At 37.5% G+C, this 20164-nt stretch overlaps 2 protein-coding genes across 4 annotated transcripts; both read left to right on the forward strand.

Annotated features, from left to right (window-relative positions):
- The first annotated feature begins 12968 nt into the window (after nucleotides 1-12968).
- LOC141829556 (auxin-responsive protein IAA11) lies at nucleotides 12969-15044 on the forward strand. 3 transcript variants are annotated; one of them, XM_074717060.1, is made up of 5 exons: nucleotides 12969-13372; nucleotides 13744-14057; nucleotides 14261-14363; nucleotides 14561-14645; nucleotides 14738-15044. In XM_074717060.1, the coding sequence occupies exons 1-4, from the start codon at nucleotides 12969-12971 to the stop codon at nucleotides 14628-14630; spliced, it is 891 nt and encodes a 296-aa protein (XP_074573161.1). In that variant the 3' UTR covers nucleotides 14631-14645; nucleotides 14738-15044. The 3 variants fall into 3 exon arrangements, with proteins under 3 accessions (XP_074573161.1, XP_074573160.1, XP_074573162.1); XM_074717059.1 differs by having other exon boundaries at nucleotides 14755-15044; XM_074717061.1 differs by lacking the exon at nucleotides 14261-14363 and having other exon boundaries at nucleotides 14755-15044.
- Nucleotides 15045-16808: 1764 nt separating this feature from the next.
- Nucleotides 16809-19789, forward strand: LOC141829650 (protein SICKLE-like). The gene is made up of 2 exons (XM_074717172.1): nucleotides 16809-17155; nucleotides 19022-19789. The coding sequence occupies exons 1-2, from the start codon at nucleotides 16828-16830 to the stop codon at nucleotides 19669-19671; spliced, it is 978 nt and encodes a 325-aa protein (XP_074573273.1). The 5' UTR covers nucleotides 16809-16827; the 3' UTR covers nucleotides 19672-19789.
- The last annotated feature ends 375 nt before the right edge of the window (nucleotides 19790-20164 follow it).

Genomic DNA, 20164 nt, shown 5'->3' on the forward strand with positions numbered 1-20164 from the left:
TCATCAGATATAAACGATTCACCATGAGAAGTCCAATTATAGTAATTGGGAGTGAAACCAAATCTACAAAGATGTCCTTGTACTTTACCACATTGTAAAATTTGTCATTGTGACACTTTCTGCATGGACATCTTATCTTATCTCTATCTATAAAATCAATATTACTTGAAGCAAACTCCAAAAATTATTCTAATCCCACAATAAATTCATCGGTTAAACCTCTACGTTAAGGTAAATTTTTGTATACATCCAACTTCATACTTTCTGCATTTTCTCTAAATCCACAAATTTTAACATATTAAAATATAAATAAATCTTACTTAATTACAATAATTTTTATCTAGTATAAATAAAAATTATTTCATATTTCTTCATCAATTAAATAACTATACTTAATTCTAACTAAATTAGAATAATAAACATTAACATTCAAATAAATATAATTATATCTAAATACTATTCAAATTTCTAAAATAATTATAATTATAAAAATACCTCAAGCCGATGAACAAATCCAATTAGTTCACGTCCGAGCAAATTGTAAACATGCACAAACAACATTAATAAATTAATCAACACTTAAGTAACCAATAATTAATTAAATCAGGCAGCCTGCGCTGACCGTTGGCTAGCGCCCTACAGATTGCGCCTGTAGGCCGACAGCCTGTCGGTTGCGGCTGCCGGCCCGGCCCTACGCTCGCTGGCCCACACCCGCTAGCCCACAACCACTAGGCCCATAGCCCTAGCCCGTGGCGGCCAGCCCACAGCCGCCGGCCCACGGCTGCTGGCCCGCGACCGTGAGCACAACGGCGATGTGGCCAGCGGGCACGACTAGATGCACTGCTAGCGATCGCATAGCTAGTCGACGCGAGGCCAACGGAAGCTAGCCGCGACTTGGCCCTGGTCATCGGCCGGCGAGTCGCGGGCAGCGGTCTGGCGCTGGGAAAAAGAATCGGCTACCCAAAATAGAAGGGAGGAAGAGGGCATACCTAGCTCTAGACGCGATGGAGGTTGCCTTCGTTGAAGAGATTCGGCAAAAACTGGACCTTTGCGGCGATTGGCGATGGTGAAGCATTGCGGTAGGGCAGGAGATCATGAGAGAGAGAAAGAAACCTAAACGGTAAGGAAGAATCCGCAGATCTAGGGTTTATGCTTTTTTTTTTGCGACGAAAGTTTTTCATCGCCAAATTCGTCACCAATTTGGCGATGAATTTTAAGTTTCATCACCAAATTGACGACGAATTTGTGTTTCGTCTCCAATTTAGCGACGAAAACATGATTCATCGCCAAATTTTGCCGACGAACACAGAATTCGTCGTCAATTTGGTGATAAATCACGTTTTCGTTGTCAAATTTGTGACGAAACACAGATTCGTCGCCAATTTGGTGACGAATCATTGTGAAATATTTTTTTGTTGCCAATTTATGATAAATTTGGCGACAAAAAATTATTTTGCAATGACATTTTCAATGAATTTTATATGTTGCAAAATTTCCAACAAATATTATTTCATGGTGAAATTTTTTCATCCTTAATTTTCGTCCTTAAAAAAAAAATTTTTTTTGGTAGTAAAGGGATGATAGGGCAACTTTGTTAAGGGGGCCCATTCATGGTTGATTGATTAAAATGAAAGGCAAACCAATGACACTCAAGCAATGTGCTTTGGAGACGTTAATCATGACATAGTTTGTCCTACATTTCCGACCAAACAACTCACAAAATATCTTTTTAAAATTAAATATAATTAATTCAATTAAAATGGAAAGGAAAATACCTTTTTAAATTTTGTATGCTATAATTACTTAGATATATATAATCAGTCTCGTGTTTAAAGATTTTTTATATATAACTTAAATTAAAATAAGGTAATTATCTTCATATTATATTTAAGTATTATTTCAAATATTCATAAAACCACACCACTATTTCACGATACACATCAAATTCAAACTGAAAGGAAAAATATCACTTTTAGATCTTTTATTAATTGCATAATTAGTTCACGCACTAAATGTGACATTTAACTTACTAATTGTAAGCATGTGATTAATTAATTATAACCACTTTTTATACTAGTGTTTGTGTACTCTTCGATCATATATATATATATATATAAACCTTGAAGCTCTTGAGATTTTTCGATGGTCCACTTGCTCCCAATATAGTTGTTCACTTTTAGGTTAGCTAGTTGATTTCGATTTATTCGATTCGGTTTTAAAAACACTGCCTATACAAGGACACAAGAAAGCACCACAATAATTCAGATGTCGTTCATCAGAGTTACCACTTTAAATATTTAGTAATTGATTAAAATGGTCCTTCAAAAAAATGATAATCCCAGTAGCTACATCTCTGGAGGTGGTCGGTCCGGTGCCACGGAAGTTTCCCACTGACCACCAGGGTAAATCGGGAAGCGCAAACGGCGGCCAATCCAGATGTCCAGCATCCTTTGATTGCGTTCCCCATTTGGAGGAAAATTCCTACAAATACACCGTAGCTGGGGATCGAACCGCGAATCCCTGAGTTACAACCCGGATGTCCTACCATTGCATGGTCCTTCAATAACAATGGCCCCTTTGTCAGATTTCCACTGATCATTTCTCATCATCTTTGATGACTGTCCAATTAATCTATAAAATATATATATATATATATATATATATATATATATATATATATATATATATATATATATATATATATATATATACAGGAATGATATCCTGCGCGATGAGTTTACGCGACTCCGTGCGCGACAGCCGACGTGGCGAGGAGTTTCACTGTTCATCTTTCACCGTGGCCGAAACGAAACAAAATCCTACAAAATCCCGCCTCTCCCAAAATCGCGCGGCTGATTCTAAATTCGAGCTTCCGTTGTGGTTGAAAAGGAAGCAGAGAAAGATACGACTGCAGTAAAGGTGAAGAACGAGAAGGGTGGTCTGGTTGTGAAGAAGGCCTTGTCCTTCAGGGAGGAGAGCAACTTCTTGTCGGATCTCAAGGAATCCGAGAGGAAGGCGCTGTGGAGCTCAGAGCCGCCGTCGAGGAGGTCATCCTCAAGAACAAGCTATTTAGAGACGAGTTAGATCCGTCGGAGGGGAAGGAGAAAGTCCATGGAGAAGGGGGAAAACTGGAACTTGACAAATCTGCTGAGGCGAAGCACACCGACGAAGAAAAACCCGACCTCTCTACCCAAAACCAATTATGAAGGGGCATTCTCCTTGTGGGCAGTATTACTTCAAAAGTGGACAAAACCAATAATTATGGTCGGTTCTCTTATGCATTAGGTGTCAGACAATTTGCCATATTATGAGACTTTCTGAGACATTTCAGAAAGATATGTATTGGCTTCATTTTTTAAGTAGTTGGATTTAAGTTGTATTATCTTGAACCTTGGTTCTTATTCTTTTTGTTGGTTTCCAGGTAATACTTCCATTGTACCCAATACAAAGTTTCATACTTCTGATAAAAAGTATTATAGTAAAACATTGAAGACAAAGCAGATTCCTTTCAAATCAAGCAATAATCGTACTCTTTCTTGGCACAAGAAAGTATCAGATGATAACCTTGTAATAAGATTTTCAGATGATGACAGTGGAACTGACTCTGGAGATTCTAAATCTGTACACATTCGAGGGACAAAATCGATTTTAAAGACACCAATGAGTTCCTTGGACTCCCTCACTCATATAGATATAAAATTTTAAATTTTTTATTATCAAATAAGCCATCAGCCGGTTTTGTCCAAAACCGGCTGATGGACTTTAAGACCTCGAATGCACATGATCCGAACACCTTTTTTGCTCCTCTTGCACTCTATAATGTGTACATCAACTCAGAATGCATTGCGATACATCGTGTTGGAAGTAGGAATTTTTTTCGCTCGTGCTTGGCATGTGGATTGGGGAGGAAATTTTATTTTTAATTCTACATAGATGATACTTGGTGTTCAAAGACACCAATGAGTTCCTTGGACTCCCTCACTCATATAGATATAAAATTTTAAATTTTTTATTATCAAATAAGCCATCAGCCGGTTTTGTCCAAAATCGGCTGATGTACTTAAAGACCTCGAATGCACATGATCCGAACACTTTTTTTGCTCCTCTTGCACTCTATAATTTGTACATCAACAAAGTTGGTTTCGATGGTTCCTTTTCCTTCGTCGAGTATTCGCTTCTGGGAACCTCCATTTTCTAAATAAAATAAAATAAAATATTAAGGTAAAAATAAACAAATACATGAACAATACAAACACAACATCAAACTAAATATCGACTTGGTGGTTAAGGTACATCTTTCTTATCAAGAGGGAGTTCATGATATTATTAAAATTATTGTAAGTTTGAATGAACTTGATTAATAAAATTAATTACTCAAAATGTGCAAAAATGTAAATAAGAACTAGGTAATCATGAAATTTCATTAAACATTATAAAGAAAACACAAATATCAAATGACATCATTGTTATTTTCATGCTCGACAAGAAAATCGGCTACATCAAACTGGGAGAAATCATCGAGACCAAAAACTATTTTATCATCACCGGAAGCCGAAGTCGAGTTGGTCTCCATTATCATTTTTCTGTCATTGGAAACAAAGTTGGTTTCGATGGTTCCTTTTCCTTTTAGCGACGCTTTATAAAGATCGATAAAATGCTTTGGCGTACGACAGGTACGTGACCAATGACCTTTCATGCCGCAACGATAGCATTTGTTCTCTACGGTCTTATTGATTTGATCCTTTTTATCATCATGCATCTCTTTGTTGTTCTTCTCTTTCTCCATATATTGGGGGGAATTGTTGCGAAAATAGTGTCGACCACCACCACCACGTCCACGACCATACCCACGTCCACGTCCATTTCCGCGGGCACGACCTGAAAAATGGCCACGTCTACGACCACGATGTTGTCCTCCATAATTAGATGATGTCATATTCACTTCAGGGAATGGAGTCGATCCGGTTGGACGAGCTTCATGATTCTTCATCAAAAGCTCATTATTTTGTTCGGCTAATAAGAGACATGAAATCAATTCGGAATACTTCTCAAATCCTTTTGCACGATACTGCTGCTGCAGAAGCACATTCGATGCATGAAAAGTTGAGAATGTTTTCTCTAACATGTCTCCGTCAGTAATAGTTTCTCCACATAATTTGAGTTGTGAAGTAATCCGAAATAACGTCGAATTATATTCACTCACCGATTTGAAATCTTGAAGGCGCAAATGTAGCCATTCAAATTGAGCTTTTGGAAGAATGATCGTTTTCAAATGATCGTACCTTTCTTTTAAATTGTTCCATAGGACAAATGGATCTTTCACGGTGAGATACTCAATTTTTAAACCTTCGTGAAGATGACGACGAAGGAAAATCATTGCTTTGGCCTTATCTTGGTCGGATGTGGTGTTTTGATTTTTGATGGTATTTCCAAGACTATTAGCGGCAAGATGAATTTCAGCATCTAGAATCCACGAAAGGTAATTCCTTCCGGTGATGTCAAGGGCCGTGAACTCCAATTTCGTGAGGTTCGACATGATGACTATAGATTATGTTAATCTTATCTGATGACTATAAGAGAAAATAAATCATGAGATAAAAAAAATGAACAAGATTGAAAGTTTTCGAGGATACCGTTGTTAACCTCAATCGACTTGGTTTTCGCAAATGAGACGCGAAACTTGGCTACCACGGATGAGGAGGGAGCCTCAACCCTTGCTTCGGAAACGAGAGATTCGTGCTGATAACGTGTTATAAACGAACGAGACGAAGAATGATAGAGAGTAAAGGAGAGATATTCTTATTGCTTATCCAAATGGTACAACACCTATAATGCTTCATACATGTCCTATTTATAGGACTAAAAACAAGAACAACTAAATGTGAATATGAAATGAAAAGGTCTCATATTAATGCTAAAATATGAAGCACCAAGAGTCATACATAATGACATCCATTTACTTTTGCATTTACAATATGGATCACTTTTAGATCTTTTATTAATTTCATAATTAGTTACGTTCACGCACTAAATGTGGCATTTAACTTACTCATTATTGTGAGCATGTGATTAATTATTTATATAACCACTTTTTACTAGTGTTTGTGTACTGTTCGATCATATATATATAAACCTTGAAGCTCTTGAGATTTTTAGATATATGGCCACTTGCTCCCGATATAGTTGTTCACTTTTAGGTTAGCTAGTTGAATATTCGATTTATTCGATTCGGTCTTAAAAACACTGCCTATACAAGGGCACAAGAAAAGCACCACAATAATTCAGATGTCGTTCATCAGAGCTACCACGTTAAAGATTTAGTAGTAATTGATTCAAATGGTCCTTCAATAACAATGGTCCCTTTAATTTGTCAGATTTCCACTGATCATTTCTAATCATCTTTCATGACTGTCCAATTAATTCATGTACAAGATTATATACATAAATATATTATTATTAATAATATATATATATATATATAATTATATATATAAACTCATGCATGACGTGAGCTCATGAGAAACCCTAGCAAAATTATTATTATTATTATTATTATTATATATTATTATTATTAATTATAAACTCATGCATGACGTGAGCTCATGAGAAACCCTAGCAACTTGCAGTTTACAGATACTTTACATATTCAGATGTGGTCTGTCATTGCAAGGACAAGATTTTATTTTTCTTAATTAAAATTTTAAAATGTGGAAATTGTTTTTTAAAATTTGTTTTAAAGTAATTATATGAAGAAAAAATAGATAAAAAATGAACTATATAATTAATTAATTATTTATGTATTTGGTGATAAAGTGACCACTCTTTGAGAGGCAGGTGGCCAACTGACCTAGAGCTAAAGGGCTCCTAGCTTAAACTCTTAGCGTTTGTACACATTTGCATGTATTGGTACGATTTTAGTTCAATTATTTGTTTGTAGAGTGTGTGTGTATATATATAACTCGACTATAAATAGTCCACTTCTCTTGCTCAAACTTCAGCATTGCAAACCCCTTTCTTTCTTTCTTTCTGATCAAGGTTTTCAATTTGAATTCCTCTCGGTCGTCGATATGTTATTATAATTATCTAACTACCGGTACCGTAGACTTTCGGGCTTCTTTCTTGCTCGGTCTATATATCTATTCATTGAGCCATTGGTTGGGTCATCTTGTTTCCTCTTTCAATGAGATTTAGAGTTTCAATCTTGTATTCGACGGGGCTATATGATCAGTTGGTGTTTGTGGAAGCAGCACCATCACGATTCACATGGATTTGTGTGATCATCGATCGCACACACATTGGATGCATGAATCTTGATGATGCTGCATCGGCAAACACATAACTACAACTATGTCTTTGGAGCCAATTGATCGATCGATCGATCGATATCGTCAGGTATGCATACATATGTTCAGAGCTGGGATTTTGGTGAACTAGGGTTTTTGATCTTCCTTTACATATCTCTAGATGCATGCCCTAAAAGAGTATAATATAATTAAACTCAATGATTACCATAAAATTAGTACTGATTCACCTAATTTATTTATTAATTTCTAGTTAAAAAGTCCACTTCCTTCTGTTAATTATCATTCATATTATGCCAATCAGAACTAATATATATATATGAATATCAGTTATCTCTTTTTAACTATATATATGTGATATATATATATATATATATATATATATATATATATATATATATATATATATATACACTTCAATTTAATTATTATTATTTACTTTTAACCATGATTTATTTTCACACTACAATACACTACATTGAATATGAGACTATTTCTTGTACATTAATTGATATCTTTGTTTTCATATGTATGATGATATTAAGCTGGAAAGGCGGTAACCGGTAATTCCTCGCAAAAGAAACATATCATATGAAAGTTTCTCAAGAACACAAAACTAACAATAAATACATCAAAAATGATTTAAACCATTTACGTACGGTTTAAATCTCAACTACGACGCACTGCAGCCGGTGAGGAGCACTTAAGCTTCCGGATTGGTAGAAGTTGATTATATTGCACTGGTGATGGTGATGGTGTGGGTTAATGGTTGCTGTAGCTTTATGAAGTGGGACTGTACGAGGGAGTACTGTTGCATGTGATGGCTTCTAACAACTAATTAGCGTTATTGATCGATAGGGTACACAGTACCACTGACATCCTGCACCCGTGTATCACTAATTAATTATAATAATTTATCCATTACTTTTGTTTTCTATAAGCCAAATTAAGGTTAATTATCTAATTAATGGTACTGCTTAAGATTAATTATATATATAGTTAAGTTTAGGGTTTAGGGTTTAGGGCATGCATACATGCAGACGTACGTACGTACGTTTTGCTACTGTTTCTGTGTATTTTAGGGTTTTGGTGAGCTAACGGCGCCGCCTAGCCTGCCGTTGTATAACTTTAAAACCCTATTAAGGGTTTAGGGCATGCAGTGGTTTCGGAGTTATATGATGGATTGATCTTTCTTTTTCCTTGTTTCTGTGTACTTTAGGATTTTGGTGCTGATTGAGCAAATGGCAGGTGTGATTGTAATTAACTTCGCCCTTGGAGCATAGTTGAGTTGGTTACGACGGAACCGAGTTGTTGAAATAGACAAGAGTTGAATCTCGGTGAAGCCAAGGCATGCAATGCCCTCCTCGATCTGTCGTGACTAACTGTAATTTTTTGATTTACCTCCTCACAGATGATCATGAGACCAATCGTGTAGGACCATTGAGATGACAGATTTTATTTTTTATTGAAGTAATTAACTTTAAACCCTAAAATCCTATTAAGGGTTAAATGCATGCATCCCCTGTTAGAAAAGGAAAATTTAGAATTTAAAATTTAAGATTTAAGTATTGGTGTGGTTAATGCTCTGAACCCTAAACCTTAAAAAGGTACACTTGTTGATGTTATTGAATGCAACCTAAAATCTAGCAGTGGTATAATTAATGATGTGGGTCATTTTTTAAAAAAAAATAATTAAATATACTTTTTTTATATATTATCTTTCTAGACAAGTCTAAATTTGGGCAATAAATTGTTAGGTCACCCTATCCTTTTGGGTAAGTTTATCCCTTGGACAAGAGAGTTAATGTTGAGATGAAGGCATGCCTTCTCTACTTAATTAAGATGATATTGTCTCGTTCGAATATTTATATATAATTAATTTGATGAATTATTATTCAAAATATGAACACTTTAAATTTGAAGTTATATTTGCGATAGAGCATTCAAACCCTATTAATATTTTCTTAATTAATTTCAATTACTTAATGATCAAAATTATGGGATGCTTGGTTGGGGTTTGGTGGAGAATTGGGCTTCGTAATTGAAAGCCCATCAGGCTGACAAAATTGGGCCTTAGTTGGGCTGCTAATTGGGTCGACCTAAATATGTATCTTCGTCCAATTTTATTTGACCATCCTCTTGCAACTAGAATAATCTTGTACATCTCCCCCGAGTAATTATGCAACGACAAAGGTGTTCAATGGTTTACCCAATTATTCACAGTTCGAATTCTAACTATGACATGCTACAAAACATTTTTTCTATTGGAAGGAAAAATCCAAGTTGTTAACTGTTGGTTGTGGAGCCGCACATTTTTCGGATTATCTTAATTGCCGATGGGAAACTTCCATGTGATCAGATCGATCACCTTTATAATTAATTAAATCGTAAGAATTGGATATCTAGATTCTTGGACTGGGTCGGTCACCTTTACGAGTTGCCATCATTTTTCTATGTATATATATTATTTATTTGGATAATTATTAGTCTATAACAAGATTGTAGGTAGCATTCAACCTAAATATATATCTTTGTCTAGTTTTATTAGATGATCCTCTCACAATTTGAATAATTTTGTACATCTCCCCTTGGGTAATAATGCAACGACAAAGTGCTCAATGGTTTACCCAAGCATTCACTATTTGAATTCTAACTATGACATATTGTAGGACATTTTTCCCCCAAATAAAATGAAAAATCTGAGACGTTAACTGTTGGCCGTGGAGCCGTATAGCTAGTGGGATAAGAATTGGACAGGTCTGATATCCTGCCCGACGCCCCCGTGCGACCCCGCTGCGCGATCAGCCGACCTTTCGCCGTTCATCGCCGCCGTTCGTCGCCGTCCGGTCACCGCCGGCCGCCATCCCGGGCTCGTTGGAAGCGCAACTCGATGGCGCACACACCGGCATCGGATTCCGGCCGGATTGGGTCGGAATCCGGCCGGAATTCCGGCCGAAACAGAGCAGACGGTTCTGGCGGTGATTTTCGTTGGAATCCGCCCGGATTCCGGCCGAAACCGGCCAACAGAGTCTGTTGGGCGATTTCGCCGGAATTCGCCGGGCGCGTCGACCGCGACCGGAGTCTTGCCCCGATTCGGCCGAATTCCGGCCGAAATCGCCCAACAGTGTCTGTTAGCCGGTTTTGGCCGGAATTCAGCCAGATTCCGGCCGAATCGGGGTCGGACTCTGGCCACCTCCGGACCGCCGTCGAGTTGCGGTTCCAACGAGCCCGGTCCGGCGGCCGGAGGTGGCCGGACGGCGGTGAACAGTGGCTGAGAAGCGGCGAAGGTCCGAGGAGAAACACTGCGCAATCACGATAAACGGACGGCTGCGGTTTCACGCGATTCGGCCGTGGACGGCGGGAATCGATCACGCACGAGTCGGGCAGGATACCGTCGTGCAGTATATCTAAAGAATTAGATACCTAAATTATATATATATATATTTAAGAATACCAGAGTTTGGTGTAGTGGTTAGAAAAAGAGTGCATTCTTTCTCAAACAACTAGAGTTCAATTCTTATACATGACACACCTATGACGAGTCACGGGAGCTACCATGCTTCTTAAATTTATTTTATAGACGAAATATGGTACCGGACTTTCCATCCCGAAATTAATGAGCTCGATTAAATAATCTTGTACATCAATTTTCTTTTCAGTCAATTTTTTTTTAAAAAAATAGTTTACTTCGAAAAAATTTATTCGCGGCCCTATTCCAAATCACGGCCCATTAGAATATTGTTGGGCCCTATATTAAGTGTTAACGTTCAATTCTCAAATTTTCCATAATATTTATTTCAGCGATCCAAAATGTTGAGCCATGTATCTTAGCCCAGTTGAACCGGATCAAAGTTGGAACCTAGTTTCATAAATTAACTAATTGCAACTAAGTCGGTTTCGGTCATTCCAATCCTCGAGTAGTCGAATCGACCTGACTCGACCCAGTCTTTGAAAAACTAGCAACATAATTTTATTTTTAAAAAAAAAGATGAATATCAACGTGCACCCCTTAAACCATTTATTTATTTATTTGTCTTCAATTCAATTTAATTTATTTTATTTTAGTTTGATTTACTCGTTGAGGGAGACAAAGAAAAGGGTTGCAATTAAGAGTTTTGTTGTTGGTGGGCCAATGAATCATTGTTAAGGTTGCCTGGTTTAGGGTTTTGTCAAATTATTATTCCTCCGGCAGTGGCAAGAGAATGATTAGGGCAAAGAATGTGCTTGAATAGACATCACGCCCCTTTTTCTACCAAAAATATTTATTTCAGCCCCCACAATTTATTTTATCATTTTATTTTATTTTTATTTTTATTTTTATTTTTAGTTGAAACTTAAAAGGGGCCTACCAAAATTTATTTCATTTATCTTTAAAATTAATCAAAGTAAATTTTAAATATTTTAATTATTAAAAATATATCTTCTTCAACTAACAGTAAAATTCACCACTTCAACGGTCCCACATAGTCGATCCCACGACCATCTATAAAGAGGTAAATCGAAAAACTACAGTTGATCACGACAAGAAAAGGTATTATCTCGATTACACAAAGATTCAAAAAATATATATATATATATATCCAAATCAACTTAAATCAAATAAACACTTTAACAAAAGATGAAATCTGCTACCTCAGCGGTCCCACATAGTCGGTTTCACGACCATCTATGAGGAGGTAATTGAAAAGCGCTACAATGGAGGAAGACATTGCTTGATTGCTTCAGCTTCGTCGAGATTCGACTCTTGCCCACTTTAATAAATCTGTTTCGTCATATTCAATTTCAAAAGGTGAAATCCGTCACTGGTCCCACATGATCGGTTCCACGATCATCTATGAGGAAGTAAATCGAGAAGCTGCATTTTTTGACTACGTTGGAGGAAAATATTACTTTAATTTTATTAAAATTTGATTCTTATTTACTTTAATAAATTTGTTTCATCCGTAACCAATTCAATTGTATCCGAAGGGCTAAATCAAAGAAACACTAAGAATATAACAGTTGGCCAAAGGCAGCAACGGTGCCATGATTTCCCAGAAAAGCATCTCCCCTGCACAAATCCTGTCTCCCCCGCTAACTTAAATCTATTGCGAATCACAAGGGGGCCCACACGAAACAACCCAACCACCTCTCACATCGCCTTCATTAGCCCTTAATCCTGCTCTTAGTCCCCCCATCTAATTAATCCGCATCTCAAAAAAGCGGGCAGCTCCTGCCCGGCTATTGCTCGGGTGGTCCAACCGACCAAATTAATGGGATTTCGTGATTTCCCGTCGACTGAGTGCTTCCAGACAGGGTTTTCTTCGTGAGTTTTGTGTGGGCCCCGGGGAAGGAAGAGGACGTCGTGGAATTTGTGTGGTCGGTATGGTGTTTCGTGATTTGGTCAGGGGTAGGGGATTGAGGCAAAAAAAAAAAGAATGGGAAAAGAGAACGAAAAAACGGTCAGGGTGATGCCGCATCGGCACGGTTTTGATTCGAACCCGGATTGCGCACCGCGGAGCGAGTTCCGTGGGGCCCGGAAAGCACGGGGTGGGGATTGACGGGTGTACCCGTTGCTGTCTCGCACCTTGGCATATAACGAGTCCCGGTTACTTCCCTGTACTGATCGTTCCGGCTTCGACGAGGCGGAGAGAGAGAGAGAGAGAGAGAGAGAGAGAGAGAGAGACGATGGAAGGGGATCGCCGTTGCGGCGGGGGCGCAGCGTCGCCTGCGTCGGTTTCCTCTGTATCGAAGGCGGCGGAACGGGATGTGGCGGTGGAGGATGACGTCGCGGCGGGAGTGGCCGAGGGGGAGGAAGGGGAGAGTGATCGAGATGATGAGGGATTGGAGCTAGGGTTGACGCTGGGGGCGGCTAGGAAGTGGAACCCGCCGCCGGTTCGGTGGAGTCCGTGCTTACATATCCTGACGGCGAAGGACCTTCCCTCCCTGGCGTCGCTTGCTTCCCCGAGGTCCCCTTCCGCCTCCTCCGTCTCGTCGTCCTCCGTCACCAACCTGAGCGGCGTAGGAACCGGAACAAAGCGATCGGCCGAGTCGGCTTCCCCGGATGTCGCTGGGTCTCCTCAGCCTCCCAGGTTAGATTCAGCCGTTCCTCCACATTTTTGTCGATCTAACTTCACCGTTAGGTTTCTTGCTTCGTGGCGATTCTTTCTCCTTCCTTTTATTCTCATCGTCACTCCAATGCCTAAAAATAGTTCTTTTTCTTTTCCTCCATTGTTTAGAACAGTAAATGACACTAAAGTACGCCTTGATTCTATCTCAGTAATGTTAGAATTGGACTAGAAAAGAAGAGAATACTATTTGTAAAGGATTTGGTACCCAACGAATAATGATATGAACTTTATCTTTACCTTGTCTTTTCAGCTGATGTTGTATTGATAATCTGTAAAGGGGTTTGCTTTTCTTCGACTTGACATTGATACTTGCTAAATTGATGTTGGAGCAGTCAGATGGTGGTGGGGTGGCCACCTATCAGGGCATTTAGGATGAACAGCTTGTTCAACCAATCCAAAGAGCATACACCTGAGACTACTGCTGTAGCTATCAAGAAAAGTGTCAGTAAGGACCAGAGCCGCAAGGATCAAGGAGGCAGAAGAACGGAAATGAGAAATTCAATGTTTGTTAAAGTTAAGATGGATGGTGATCCTATTGGTAGGAAGGTGGATCTCAACGCCCATCACTCTTATGAAGCTCTTGCAGTTTCTCTTGAGCTCATGTTTCAGAAACCCACCATGGCTACCAACCTTCTAACCTCATTTGGTAAGTTTGTAAAATTGTGACTTCATATGCCATTGCATAGTTATTCACATATGAAAGATTTTGGATGCAGAGTTTATATTAGTGTTTCAATAGCTTGTGTTTATCATTTTTAAAGTTTATCTTTATCTTCATTGATAACTAGTAAAGTAGTAATGTTCGGGGTGTTTGATGGAGTTGTAATTTGGTTGCTGGGTTCAATTCAGATGGGGCAAAGGCTATGAACTTGTTGGATAGCTCATCTGAGTTCGCTCTTACCTACGAAGACAAAGACGGGGACTGGATGCTGGTCGGAGATGTTCCATGGGGGTAGGCTTTCCTTCTATCAATACCTCAATGGAAGTTTAGCTAACCTACCTGCTTTTTGTTAAGCACCAATGGCATAAATTTCTCAGCTTATAGTTCTGAACCAGACCACCTTCGTTAGTTAACATCTGTCATATCTTTTGTTTTGTTAATCACTTGTTGGTTCTTCACGCTTATCGGTTTAACTTCATGAAATTCAGAATGTTTGTGGAAACAGCGAAGAGACTTAGAATCATGAAGATCTCTGATGCAACTGGTCTTAGTATATGAATTCTTAATGGAAAGGTCAGCTGCAACTCTTTGCTCTCGCTCTCAATTCTTTATCACAATTGAGTAGAATGGGTTTCAACACCAATCACTGATGTATCTTAAGTTAGTCGAACTCAAAATGCAGCACCGAGACTTATCGTACCAGAAGGTGAGTGGATTGATACGAAGAAGTCCCCCGGAACCATATCGAGGCTTTATGTGAAGGGGAGAAGGAGCATATAGAAGAAGAGAGGATGAATATAGTAGGAGGAGAGGCAACCGATCGAGTTTTCTTTGGAGTTTGGATCATTGGTATTGTTTTTTGGCTTCAGAATCAGATAATGAAAATTACTCCTTTTTGCTAAGTAGTTAATTTGGTAGATCATCACGTTTGTGAGTTATATGTAGTATTGATGCCGTTGATCGACTGTGTATTAAAGCTTCGAATATTGCTCGTAAATATTGCCTATGTTTTTGGTTAAAACATCTAGTATTGAACTCTTGTTTCATGGAGGATGTCAAAATAGTTTTGAACCTCACTACGATACTTGCAACGACGATAAAGACTCATGTTCGAGTGCTTTAAAGCTTGTCTTCAATTTTGACATTTGCTACCACTTTTTTGGCACGATGTTTGGGTGAATGTTAACGTTGATTCTTATCGTTAGCGGTAATTCGTGTGTCGGGTGAAATTTGTTAGGTTTTTCGAGAACTCAAATAAAAATTTCCTTGAAATTCATACTTGTGTGGATATAAGGGTATTTGATATTAGACAAAAATCAAATAGGCACTCATCACTAATGATTTATCTTGAAAATACTTTTTGATCTCGTATTATTGTAACAATTACCGATAGTTGTTATAATGTGCAGAAGTTATTTAGTAGATGCTATAATGTGCTATAACGTGCTTAGTTGTTATAATGTGCTGAAGTTATCCGTAGTTTTTCTCTCCCTTTTCTCCTCTATTATAATTAAATTATTTATTCCTAAACTTGGGGCATGATCCATGGGTCAAATCTTCTATTATCCAATCTCCGATGATCATGGAAGACACGACTCATATTAAATTAAAACAGATCGATTGAATAGAATTGTTATTTTTTAAAATAATCTTAAGTATATGGATTTCACCTTATTTATCAATAGATAAATTTAAAATATAATTTATATATATATATATATAAATTGATTAAATTTAAAATTTTAATTAATTTTGTAAGTGTTTTACCTCTGTATTATTGATCCGCCCATTTAACATGATTGACAAGATATTATTATTTTGTTGGTATTAAATTTTAAATTTTAATTTCACGTTGTAGTATAAATTATAACTGTTACAATATAAATATTAGATAAATATATATATATATAATATTTATATTATAATAATAATTACAATTTAGTAGTTATTATGACGCATACTTAACTTATTTAAAAATATTTATATTATAACAGCTATGAAAATAATATAAATGGTAGATGAACAAAGTTAAATGACGTTGTAGCAGTTATGAAATCATAACTAATACAATATGGATATTTTTGAACATGTTAAATATTTATTATATCAATTATAAAATCATAACTGTTATAATATGAATATTTTTTATGGTGCGTGCTTACTTAACATTCATATTGTACGTAATAGTTATGATTCGGTAATTATTATGATGCGTCTGATAAATTTAAAAATTAAATAAGAGATTTATTTTAAAAAATAATAGTACTAAATAATATAGAATAATATATATTTGAATAATCGTACATAACTCAATAATAAAATAGGATGTCTTTTTCAAAAAAATAAAAAATAGGATGCACTTTTAATATTTTAAAAATAAAATGACATCCTTTCAAATATTTAAAAGGATGCATTTATTCTTAATTTATTAAATAATTAAATATTCGGCACCATTTTTTGAAGAGAGCGTATGTCAAAATATTAAAGAAAAAAAAACCAAATGAGTGTATTTTTTATTTATATAGAAAAGAATATACGCACGTAAACGTACAAATTTGTTGATTAACCCATTGAGTTTCCAGTATTTTTAAAAATACGTCGATTTCTATTTTCTACGGAAGAGATTTGATAGTTCAGCCCTCCAATTTCAGAAAATTGCAAAAGGTCGAACGAAACCTGAGTATTATTTTTGAGCCCAAACCCTGGCGATGGCTTGTTTCGATTCGGCCCGTTAGGCTTCGTCGAGGTTTCCGCCATGGAGGAGTCGGCGAAGAGGAAGGAGAAGCTTCAGGCTATGCGCTTGGAGGCCGCTCGGGCCGTCGCCCCCCATCAACCGTCCCACTCCTCTTCATTCTCAACTGGCCAGCTGCCTTCTCCGTCTCCATCGCTGCTGCCGCTGCCGCGGTTCGCCGATCCTCCGGAACTCGAGACCCCGCCGCCTGCCCCCAGGTTCGACTTCTACACGGACCCCACGTCGGCCTTCTCGGACTCCAAGCGGATGAGAGGCGCGGATGCATCCGGAGGGTTCAGCCCCTTTGCCCCTCGCCGCCCAACTCCGCCGCCTTCGCCATCTTTCCCTTATGGTAATCCCTAATTCCTCTTATTTTTGGCTTTTACCTTGTTTTTGGGGTGTAAAGGCCGAATTTTTTTGGGTTCATTTTCTGAAAGATGCCAGCTTTTTCTTACTCTCACGCGACACATGAATTAGAATGCTTGTCGCGGTATTCTTGATGTAATTCAAGATTTTATTCATACTCCTTGTTCTTTAGAAGTTAGAACCAAAGTGTCGCTCATGATTAAACAATTTTTTGTAACTACATAAGCATTTGACATAGCCGCACTCTTTTTCTCTCCCTTTTCTCCTCTATTTTCAGGGCAGACCATCCCGTTTGAGTCCATACTTCTTAGCTTCCAGATTGAGAATGAACCTTCTTCTTCTTTCCTATCTCCTATCTCTTCCTCCTTAGTCTAGAGCCTTCTTCTGTTATCCCCAGCTTTGTCTTCCACTTTGCATAGACCAGTGTTGTTAAAGGCAGAAGAAGCTACATGGCACTTAGGCCCCATTTTAATGCCGAGGTTCTTGCTTTTCTTTGCTTATGCATCACTGGGTTCATAGTCTCTACCTGGAATGGTGTAAAGCTACGTAGACCTCATCTTCTCATGCATGCCTAGTCAGGTGTTCCTTGCTGCATTTTAACAATACACTCGTATAGAAGAATTTCTCTTGCACAAGTTATCTTCATTTCTTTTTAATGTTTGAGAGCAATTAGGTGTAACTTCAATATGTGATGAAAAATTGAGAGGAAATCCATTGAGAGGGTGTTGACATGTTTAAAAGCTACTGATAGTTTTTATAATTAAAAGGCCTGAATTTATTAGAGTGGTAAGTGTAAGTAGTAGAGGGAGGTGAAAGAAACTATTAAATAAACACTTGTAATTGCCTTGTATAGCAATGGAGGGATAAGATTAACGTCAATACTTGGGACAACACAGCTTGATGATGATGATGATGAAGTCATGTTTTTTCCATTTGAATTTTCTTCTCATTTAGATTAAATGTTGGCATTTAAGATTTTCAGTGATGCCACCATGCATTTGGCACAGGAGTAGGCATAATCAGAACTACCCATATTGCCTTCGTTCTGAACAACTTTTCCTTGGAACTTTTATTCTTTTTCTATGAGTAAATTACTGGCATTCAGTATCTTGAACAGATGAATTTAGTTAAAAGTTCTTTCATTGCCTTTGTAAACTACAAATAACTTTTCCTTTTTTATCCACTTTCTGGTATACTCTAGCATTTTATCATCTTGACCAAGCATAATATGGTAGGTCATGGACTGCTCTTATTATTGTTGGAAGTTCTCATGCTGTGTCTTATTTTTCTGAACAAGTCTTCCATTGAACTCTTCCTCTAGGAAACTGGCACATGATCTTATACAGAAAGAAACATTGTTGGAAATGGATTTCTTGTCTTATGATATGAAATTGTCAGATTGCTCCTTATCTTGAAAAGTAAAAGCTATGATTTCAGTATGTTGATCAGATGAATTTGGTACAGGATTTGTTGTTGAGTTCTCAGATTCCCTTCTCATGTTCTGAATCTCTGAATCTAGTTTTCCTGCAATTTCACAGTTAATTTAGTTATGTGTTTTCACTGAAGGTTGGTCTTTTTGATTCGATCACTTTCTTTCTGAGTATAAATTATGAAAGCAATTTTGTTTGGTCTTTTTGATTCGATCACTTTCTTTCTGAGTATAAATTATGAAAGCAATTTTGTTTGCTCATTTTGAAAAATGAAAATAAGTTGGTCCCCTGCCTATGTGTGGCCCCAAAGTCGATCAATATTCATCCGCTGCTCGACTGTGCTGTTGATTTCAATTACTTCAATATTACACCCTTCTTTTGTATTAAGCTAAATCATTCTTATGTTTGTCGAGCTCTAATAGGAATGAGGAATACGTATGTGGATAGCAGTTACCCTGCTTATCATCAGATGCCCCACTCATCAGAATCTAGCTCTTTCCGAACGCCGTCACGAGTTTCTCACAATAGTTCCTGGAGAAGCCCTATCCAATCCCAGAGTCCCTTGTCAGGGCATCAAGGATCCCCTGTCACTGGTCTAGCTTCCTGGAATACATCTGGTGGTTCCTCTGGGCATGGCTTCCAGGCACACCCTTCGGGTAGCTTTGTCGGAAGCCCTCATTTCAGCCCAGGAGGGAATCAGTTAAGCAACGCCCGAACTAGCAGTCCATATTCCAATTTCGGAAGAGGCAGGGGTGGGCAATACAGTGGTGGCTCAGGTTCAAGAGCCATCGGAGGTAGAGGACAAAGATTCAATGGCAGAGTTTCTACACGAGATGATATTGCGAGTTACTTCCGCAAGTCCATGCTTGAAGACCCGTGGCGCGACATGGAACCGGTGGTCGGAGACATATTGGAGCCGATGAGTGGCCCGGGATATTGGCTTCCAGAATCAGTATCTGGGAAGAAGATCAAAATGCCGGAAACTGAGATTAGGCATAAATTGGATTCCAAGTCCAGCCTCGCTGAGTTCCTTGCAGCTTCGTTAGAGGAGACCATCAACGACGATGATTAAACAACTCCATATATCGACTTTCTCAAGTTTGTTGTGATCTTTTTATGCATTTAGGAGACATTGTAGAGTCTGAATGGTTGCTAGTCTAATCTGATGGATGTATTTGTTTAGACGTAAATTAATTAAGTTATTGAAATGATGATTTATGCTTGATTTAAGTTTTTTTTAAATGAATTTAATTTTGATTTATGATTGACTTGAGTTTTGTTTGTTTAGATGTTATCAAATTTTCAATTCAAATTTATTTAATTATTTAAAATTTTTATATGTTAAATTTGATTGATTGATTATTAAATTTGATAATATAAATTTATTTATTTATTTAGAATGTTTTTCTGCCTATTAAATATGTTTATAATTTTCTGATGAACAATTTAATATTAATATAATAGTTTAATAGATTTATTTATTTAATATTTATCTTAATTTAATATTGATCGATAATCTAATGCAATTCTTCTCTTTTACTCTGGTTTGAGATGGGGCACGGCAG

This window comes from Curcuma longa, chromosome 5, assembly GCF_044706935.1.
Source record: "Curcuma longa cultivar G26 ecotype Majalengka, Jawa Barat chromosome 5, ITB_CL_G26_1.1, whole genome shotgun sequence".
In the NCBI taxonomy this organism is placed as follows: Eukaryota; Viridiplantae; Streptophyta; class Magnoliopsida; order Zingiberales; family Zingiberaceae; genus Curcuma; species Curcuma longa.

What these genes read in the sequence shown, in the direction of transcription:
- LOC141829556 (XM_074717060.1), top strand. Translation starts at nt 12,969, where the DNA reads ATGGAAGGGGATCGCCGTTGCGGCGGGGGCGCAGCGTCGCCTGCGTCG. An exon ending in GGGTCTCCTCAGCCTCCCAG is followed by an intron (nt 13,373 to 13,743) that starts GTTAGATTCAGC and finishes ATGTTGGAGCAG; the next exon opens with TCAGATGGTGGTGGGGTGGC. An exon ending in CAACCTTCTAACCTCATTTG is followed by an intron (nt 14,058 to 14,260) that starts GTAAGTTTGTAA and finishes GGTTCAATTCAG; the next exon opens with ATGGGGCAAAGGCTATGAAC.
- LOC141829650 (XM_074717172.1), top strand. Translation starts at nt 16,828, where the DNA reads ATGGAGGAGTCGGCGAAGAGGAAGGAGAAGCTTCAGGCTATGCGCTTG. An exon ending in TTCGCCATCTTTCCCTTATG is followed by an intron (nt 17,156 to 19,021) that starts GTAATCCCTAAT and finishes GAGCTCTAATAG; the next exon opens with GAATGAGGAATACGTATGTG.